Consider the following 8,707-nt stretch of genomic DNA (forward strand, 5'->3'; position numbering starts at 1 on the left):
CGGTGGCTCGGAGATGTTACGACCTCGCCCGGTACGCAGGAGGTCGTCGTGGGTTCGATCCCGACCCAGACGACGCCTGCTGCTGTGTATTTGGAGTTTGCGGTGTCTGTCTCTCGCTCTCTCCCCCTGTGGTCACGTGGAATTTTTCTCCGGGTCCTCCCGGTTTTCCCCCTCCGTTATTCAGAATCAACGTCAACACGTTTATAGATTATTTGGCTGCTCTAAATTTCAAACGACGATTAGCCACTTGGTTGAGCTATCATTTGTGATGGTCAGGGTCGTTTCTAAAAAATTAACCCGTAAAAACAAAGTTTTTCACTATAAATCCTTTATATGCGTGGCATCGGTTTTATTTTATTATTCATTTCTGTTTTTCTTGAGTAAGAGTTTCATTTTTATAACATTGGTATTTTAAATTAAATATGACATTTTTTTTTTCCTAAAAAGTGAAACATTTTTGACATTTTTTTTTCACGAAAATAAATTGTCACGCACAACGAGTCTGTGTGCAAAATGTCAGCTCGATTGGATCACGGGAAGTGGGTTAAAAAACGACCGAAAGATTTGCACGGTCGTAAGCGCGCAAGCAAGCAAGCGAACGTAATATAAAGGATTTAAAAAAGCTATGAAGTTCAGTGGGGCCTTACCTGGTCAAATAAAAAAATAGCATCGTATTAATTCTAGATTTTAAGCTTTCGTGACTGCAAGGATTCATACTCTTAGTTCTTTCGGTAAACGTTTTTACCTACGTGACTTTACCGAAAGAACCGAGAGCACGAATAGTATCGTAGTAGAATCTTACGGCCGCCCTGGTGAATACTCGAGGTCACCGGTCAACTCCCCGATGTGCGTGCGTGGACGTGCGTGGACGTGCCTGTGGCGGCCACGATGTCGCCGTTGGGCGAGCGCAAACGCTCCACACGGACTGGGCCGGTAGGCGCACTGTCTGAACGCACTCCTCGCCGCGCCACACGCGGACCGTGCGGTCCTCTCCTCCCGTCACGAACCCTTCACGCACGCACACGCACGCGTGGATTAACGCACACGCAGTTCAAAACGACGCACGCACGCGCATGCACGCGGGTTAACATACAGCACGGTTACGCACGCTCGAGTGTACTGTGCGGTCCTCTCGTCCCGTCACGAACCTTGCACGCACATACACGCGTGCACATACACGCGTGCACATACACGCGTGCACATACACGCGTGCACACCGTCTCTCCCCGTGTCTCCCCCCCCCCTCCGTCTCCCCCTGTGCGTATCTGACCCCCCCACCCCCGTATCTCCCCGCGTGGCCCTTGTCTGCCCGTGTGTGGTTCCCCCGTGTTTCCCCGTCCGTCCTCCGGTCTCTCCCTGTGCGTGTCTCACCACCACCCCCGCCCCCCCCTGCGTATCTCTCCCCACGTGTACCTCCCCCCCCGTCTCCCCCCGTGCACCTGCCCCCCGTCTCCCCCCGTGCATGTCTCCATCCTTGTCTGCCCGTGCACATCTCCCCCCAGTGTCCCCCCCCCACCCCCCCCGTGTCCCCCCCCCCCCACCCCCCGTGTCCCCCCACCGCGTGTCCCCCACCCACCGGAGGTGTTGGGCAGCAGGCAGATGGAGTAGACGTAGTTGGTGTGAGCGTAGAGCGTCGAGAGGCAGGGCCCCGCCAGCGCCCAGCGCCGCACGCTGCTGTCGTTGCTGCACGACAGGAACTCCTCGCCGCCGCCCAGAACCACGAGGCCCCTCACGCAATCCTCGTGGCCTTGAGTTTTTGGCGAGACACAACGCGGGCGGCGACGACGACAGAGGGCGGTCTACTAAGCGCGTAAGCGGGAGGAGGCTTCTCGCCGCCAACGGGTGAGATCGCGTCAAGCGCAAATGCCGGCTGCGACTGCCGGCGAAACGTCGCGCCGGGAACCGTAAATGTTGCGGTGGCTTTGACCCTCCAGCACGCAACCGGTGTGTGTGCTGTACGAGTAACGGATTGGCCACGCTTTATTCACGCGACACAAAACTCCCTCACTCGTTGGCCGTGTCAGGTGGTGGTGGCGCGTTCAACGACAAGAAGATGAATCCCTGCAGTCACGAAAGCTTTACATCGAGACACGTTCATATTCACGCGATCTACACCCAGCAACAAGATGCACTGTGAACGACGCAGACAAAAGCTCCCAATCGCGTAGCCCCTCTCACAGACCGTTGGGGCGAGTTGCACTTGGCGAGTAGCAGCAGCAGCGGCGGCGGCTGTGTAGGCCGGCACTGTGACTAACACGAGGGGGTGGGGTTGTGGCCAACACCACCTTTGTCTCCCCGGTGGCGATGTTTTACTACGCACCGCACCAGGTACTCATTCGCGGCCGAGTCGACCTAGGGGAGGCCCAGGACCGGTTCGGATATTACCCGCGTGAACGGTGTTAATCGCGGCCAGGAATCGAACTCACGTGGCCGGGTTGTTGTTATCCTGATCGCTGTAGGCATCCGTGGATTGTGTTAGATGGATTGTAATCGGTGTTTTTTTCAAATGGATGACTAGCTTCAAGTTTTACGTTTGGCTTGCAATGTATGGATAATAATGGTTGGATTGCAATAAATGTATTGTAAAAAATGGATTACAATGGTTGGATTGTAACGGATGGATTGTAATATATGGACTGTAACGTATGGACTTTAACGGATGGATTGTAATGGACGGATTGTGACAAATAAATTGTGGCGGATGGACTGTCACTGATGGATTGTAACTGATGGATTGCGACGTATGGATTGCGATGGATGGATTGCGATGGATGGATTGCGACGTATGGATTGCAACGTATGGATTGCAACATATGGACTGCGACAGATGGAATGTAGCGGATGGATGTGTCACGGATCGACGGCTGCGATCGTCCGGCCTTACCCGTGTAGGTGACCTCACAGCGGCCTGCCTTCCACATCTTGATGGATTTGTCGGCCGAGCCGGTGAGAATGGCGCCCTGCTTGTGCAGCACGCTCACCGCCCAGACCGACGCGCCGTGCCCCTGTGCGCACACGCGCGCACATGCAGGTGTGCAAAGACAAAGACCACGCCCCGCGTATAGCCTTAACGGACTGTTGGGGCAAGTGCTATTAGCGGAGCTGCACGGCACACGAGGGGGGGTGGGTGGGTGGGTGGCCACCCTAGTGGCGGTGTCAACATGCCCGCACAAAGTGCTCGTGGCACCAGGACCGGTTCAGATAATCGTCGGTGGTTGGTGGCCATTAGCGGGAATTGAACCCGGCTTTCCGGGTTCGTAGCGCAGCGCGCTAACCACTACGCAAGACACGGCATCGTTTAAACATGCACACAAAGCACACCGATGCTAAGACACAGCATCAAGCACAAAATCACACAGACACAGAGACTCACACACGCACACGAAGACCCAAACAAACGAGACAAAGATCTCCCGTGTAGCCTTACCAGACTGTAGGGGCAAGTGCTGTTAGCGAGCACCTATGAAGGCCGGCACGACACTCGAGGGGGTGGGTGGCCAGCACCACGCCCGGCTGCCTTTGTCTCCCCAGTGGTGATGTTTACACATTGCACCAGCCACTCAATTCAGGCTGAGTCTACCGAGGGGAGGCCCAAGACCGGTTCAGATAATCTTCACTGATGTTGGCTGTGAGCAGGAATCGAACCCGGGTCGCCGGGTTCGTAGCGCAGCGCGCTAACCGCGGCACTACCCCTCCCCACAACCCAAACACACACACATAGATGCCACTACACACACACGCAAAACATGCCACTGCACGCAAAGACACACAAGCACACGGCAGCACGCGCGCGCGCGCACACACCACATACACACACAGCAACAACAACAAACAACAACCGCCATTCGCCACCAAGTGGCGGTGACGTCAACCACGGCGCCCGTGCAGGCAATGCGCACTGCGAGGCGGCGCACAAAGGCGACACGCTCAAGACAGACCTGCAGCGTGGTCACGCACTTGTCCCGGAGCCACACCCGCGCCGTCGCGTCCCACGACCCGCTCACGAGCACGCCCGCCAACGCCGGCACGGCGCCGCCGCCCCCGCCGTCGCCGCCGTCGCCGCCCGTCGCCAGGCAGCACACGGTGGAGCCGTGGCCCTCAAGCCGGTAGAGCGGAACCGACGCGGGGCCGAGGGCGTCGGCCGCGAAGACGCACACGTGCCCGTCGTGGCCTCCCGTCGCCACGAGGCCCGCGGGGAAGTCGGCGGAGGGCGGCAGCGCGCACACGCACGACACGAACGCGTCGTGCGCCTTCCAGCGGGCCGCCTCGCGGAACTCGGACCTGCGCAGACGCACGCACGCGGACACACGCACGCGCACACACGCACGCGGACACACGCGCACACACACGCGGACACACACGCGCACACACGCGGACACACGCACACACACGCACGCGGACACACACGCGCACACACGCGGACACACGCGCACACACGCGCGTGCACGTGGCGGGCAGAATAGTTGAGGACGCAAAGACACAGGGTAACACGCGCACACACACACAACGGCATCAGTAGCTGCCATCCGCCACTAAGATTATTTAGATTATTTTGGCTGATATAGATGCCCAATGATGGGCCACTTTGAGCTATCATTTGTGGGCAGGGTCGGTGGGCTTTGCCTGGTAGGAGGGGGATGGTTTATTGTTGTATTTGGATGTGTTTTGAGTGATTTGTTTTCTTGTACTCTGCACTCCTATCATGTTTTTGTACTGTCTGTTGTCGTGACGTTCTTACCCCGTGCCCCTCCTGGTCATCTGTGAAAATCAAGAGCTTGAAAGCTCATCGGATTCCTCTGGTATAAATAATACAGATTCCGATCATGATCCTTAAGTGGCGGTGGATGTCACCCTACAGCGTTTGCGCCAGGGCTAAGGGTGCAAAAACCTTTGAGGCCGTCAAATTCGCCCCCTTGGTTTATTTCGTGTTTTGCTTTGACGCTTGAGGAACGTGCTTAAGGATTCTAGATTTGAAGCTTTCGTGACTGCAAGGATTCACCCTCTTAGTTCTTTCGGTAAAGTCACGTAGGTAAAAAAAAATGAAATTAAAATTAATAAAAACAATAAAATCACGACGTTTCGGAGGCAACACAAGCTTCACCTGAAGACGGAAGCTTGTGTTGCCTCCGAAACGTCGTGATTTTATTGTTTTTAAATCCTTTATATTAAGTTCACTTGCTTGCTTGCTTAGGACCGTGCAAATCTTTCGGTCGTTTTTTAACTCACTTCCCGTGATCCAATCGAGCTGACATTTTCCACACAGACTCGTTGTGCGTGACAATTAATGTTCGTGAAATTTTTTTCCAAAATTTACACTTTTTAGGACAAAAATATTATATTTAATTACCAATTGCTTAATGCTGCCATGCAATCATCTGACCCATAGGTGGCAGCCATCTCAAGCCAGAGGACGAGAGGACTCTAGCCGCCACGCATGTAAAGGATTTATAGTGAAAAACTTGTTTTTACGGGTTATACTTGTTTTTAATTTTAATTAATTTTTTTTTACCTACGTGACTTTTTTTTACCTACGTGCTTAAGGATCACAACGGGATCTGTCCGAACAAATTGTGCCGCCAAATCAGGGCGGTCAGCCCCCCTCGCGTTATTAGCACACGCACAGAGCGGGGTCCCCTTTCTCTTAATCCACTGCCTCCAGCGGTTGTTTGACCAAACTGGGGATCAAATCGGGGGAGCATGTACATTTGGGAGCATGGAATCGCGTAACAACAACGAATGTTGTCGCAACTGCCCTCTGCTGCTCTACGTGGCTCCGGGAACCGAGCCGGGCGCCATGGTGGCTAGGAGATGTTAACTCCCTCGCCTGGTGTACAGGTCGTGGGTTCGATACCGACCCTGACGCCTGCTGTATATGTGGAGTTTGCGTGTCTCTCTCTCTCATCATCATCACGGTGGCTAGGAGATGTTAACTCCCTTGCCTGGTATACAGGAGGTCGTGGGTTCGATCCCGACCCTGACGATGCCTGTTGTATGTTTGGGGTTTGCGTCTCTCTCTCTCCCCCCGTGGTCGCGTGGATTTTTCTACCGGGTCCTCCGTTTTTTTCCCCTCCACATTTAGAATCGACGTCACGCGTTTAGAGTTACTTGGCCGCTGCTATAACCTACCACAGGATGATGAAGATGATAATAAGCCCACTTCGTTGAGCTATCGTTTGTGATAAAAAGGTCTGTGGGCCATACCTAGTAAAATTAAGAAAACGTGTTATAGTTTTACCTAACATTATTGGTTGCGTACAAAACACTAAAACCAACACTTAAAAAGAATCCGCGACACTTTTAAACTTCTGCGTTGCATACTTTCGATTTGATTAGCAGTTGCCAATGACAGCTTTTTTCTTCTTGGTTCTTTCGGTAAAGTCACGTAGAAGGGAAGTAATAAAAGAATAAAAATAAAACATAATAAAATAATACAATAATATAATATTTTATTACTTCCCTTCTACGTGACTTTACCGAAAGAACCAAGAAGATGAATCCCTGCAGTCACGAAAGCTTTAAATCGAAAAATGACAGCTTTCACGCTCGCTCTCTCTCCGTCGAGATTAACGATCAGGTAGGCAGGTCGGTCCCAAGGTGTTCCTATGCCGTATCGGCGATTCTCGCTTAGGGGCCGTCCATAAATGACATCACGCGACGATTCAGATCATCGCAGCGATGATTCCAACTCCGCTTGCCACCTGAATGCAAAATCGCGGCAACAACGAACTAACGTCGTGATCTATTATTTCGTTCATTTTTTCTTTATACGTGACTTTACCGAAAGAACCAAAGAGTAATTCCTACAGTCACGAAAGCTTCAAATCAAGAATGTACTGACGTAAAATTGGGCATCATGACGATGATGTGGCCTGGCGCAAGTGTCTGTGTGTGTTTCGGGATCGGCCTCAGTGGAGGAGGCTCGCGAAGGACGCTGCTGGGCAGTTGGAGGCAGTCGCCCTCCAACAACAACGGAGGGCGGAGGAGCGATGCTCACAACAACGAGCGGAGCGCCGGGTGGCTAAAGCACAGCAAGTTGGCACAGTAGGGGGCACAGATGGTGCATCAGCTACTCATCTCAGTCAGTCGACCCGTGGCACCTGGGTCTGCCCCGTGACCTGCCAGCGGGCATTTGACATCGTTCAGCTCGGAATGAAGAGAGGAACGTGACAACCATCATCATCAGCATCGTCTTCCTCCTCATCATCCTCGTCTTAAAGCGACGGATAAAGTGCGAACGGAACGTCACGCGGCTACTCGAATCGTCAACGCTGCGGTGGCGGCTTTAACCCTCCAACACACAACAACAAAGCCCGGTGTGGTGGTGGGGTAGTGGTCCTGGTGGTGGGGTGGTGCTGGTGGTGGTGGGGTGGTGGTGGGGTGGTGGTGCTGGTCCTGGTGCTGGTGGTGGTGTGGTGGTGGTGCTGGTGTGGTGGTGGTCCTGGTGGTGGTGTGGTGGTGCTGGTGGTGGTGGTGTGGTGGTGGTCCTGGTGCTGGTGGTGGTGCTGGTGGTGTGGTGGTGGTGGGTGGTGGTGGTGTGATGGTGTAGTGGTGCTGCTGCTGGTGGTGTGGTTCTGGTGGAGTGGTGGTGGTGTGGTGGTGGTGCTGGTGGTGGTGCTGGTAGAGTGATGGTGGTGCTGGTGTGGTGGTGCTGGTGTAGTGTGGTGCTGGTGTGGTGGTCCTGGTGCTAGTGGTGGTGCTAGTGTGGTGGTGGTGCTGGTGTGGTGGTGGTGCTAGTGGTGGTGCTAGTGGTGCTAGTGGTGGTGCTAGTGGTGCTAGTGGTGGTGCTAGTGGTGGTGGTGGTGCTAGTGGTGCTAGTGGTGGTGCTAGTGGTGCTAGTGGTGGTGCTGCTGGTGCTGCTGGTGGTGGTGGTGCTGCTGGTGGTGGTGCTGGTGGTGCTAGTGGTGGTGCTGGTGGTGTGGTGGTGGTGGTGCTCTATCCTCGTAACAAATTGGCGCCCATGGTTGTGTTTACGCGACACAAACCCAGCCGTGTCGGGTGGTGGCCGGTTTAACGACACACACATTGTTTAATACGCCCCCCCCCCCCACTCAACTATGATTAACATTTGAGCGCGAAAGTCAACGACGACGCCGGCTCCGCGTGAAAGTGTTGACGTTGTTGACGACTGCGCGCCTCGCTGGCTCCCCTTCATCCAGCAGCGGAGAAGACCCTCACAAAGTCAATGGTGGTTGCGTTACGAACTCCCCCCCGCATTGAAGAAAGTTACACAACAAGGGGACGACGGTGAAGCCTCGTTAATTAAGGATAATTAAGAAGGAGTGGGGATGGAGATGGTTGTCTTGCGTATCCATCCAGCTTTGAATAAATCACGCAAGGGACGACGAGGCCTAAGTTGCGTTATCCCCACGGGCCCTAGCGCCTTGCCTGAGCGCCGCCGCCGCCGCACACTCACCCGGGGCCCGCGGCGGGGACCCAGAGGCAGGCGGTGCGGTCGCGAGACACCGAAGCGAAACCGCCGCTCGCCGCGTTCGGCAGCGGCGTCACGCCGCGCACGTCCATGTCGTGTGCCGGGATCGAACAGCGCAGCCGGTACGAGGCCATTCTCTTCTCTTTATCTTTATTTCTCGTGAGACGACGACGATCTCCTCAGCGATGAGTCGAGGCGGCCGCTGCGTTCGGCGAGGGGACGTTCCTGTCTGGGCGATGACGTCATTTGGTGGCAGCCGCGCGATGACGTCACGGACGC

At 54.6% G+C, this 8,707-nt stretch overlaps 1 protein-coding gene across 1 annotated transcript in view; it reads right to left on the reverse strand.

The window, feature by feature from the left end:
* LOC133359031 (phospholipase A-2-activating protein-like) overlaps positions 1–8,707 on the reverse strand; it is a 22,859-nt gene extending 14,152 nt beyond the window's left edge. Inside the window, exons 1-5 of the mRNA XM_061577402.1 lie at positions 8,414–8,707; positions 3,939–4,281; positions 2,885–3,005; positions 1,577–1,747; positions 875–1,008 (exon numbers count right to left, since the gene is read on the reverse strand). Coding sequence (XP_061433386.1) covers positions 875–1,008; positions 1,577–1,747; positions 2,885–3,005; positions 3,939–4,281; positions 8,414–8,562 — 918 coding nt within the window. The 5' untranslated portion in view covers positions 8,563–8,707. The remainder of the gene's footprint in view (positions 1–874; positions 1,009–1,576; positions 1,748–2,884; positions 3,006–3,938; positions 4,282–8,413) is intronic.

This window comes from Lethenteron reissneri, chromosome 64 (assembly GCF_015708825.2).
Source record: "Lethenteron reissneri isolate LAM-NWPU_2019-01 chromosome 64, ASM1570882v1, whole genome shotgun sequence".
Taxonomy (NCBI): Eukaryota; Metazoa; Chordata; class Hyperoartia; order Petromyzontiformes; family Petromyzontidae; genus Lethenteron; species Lethenteron reissneri.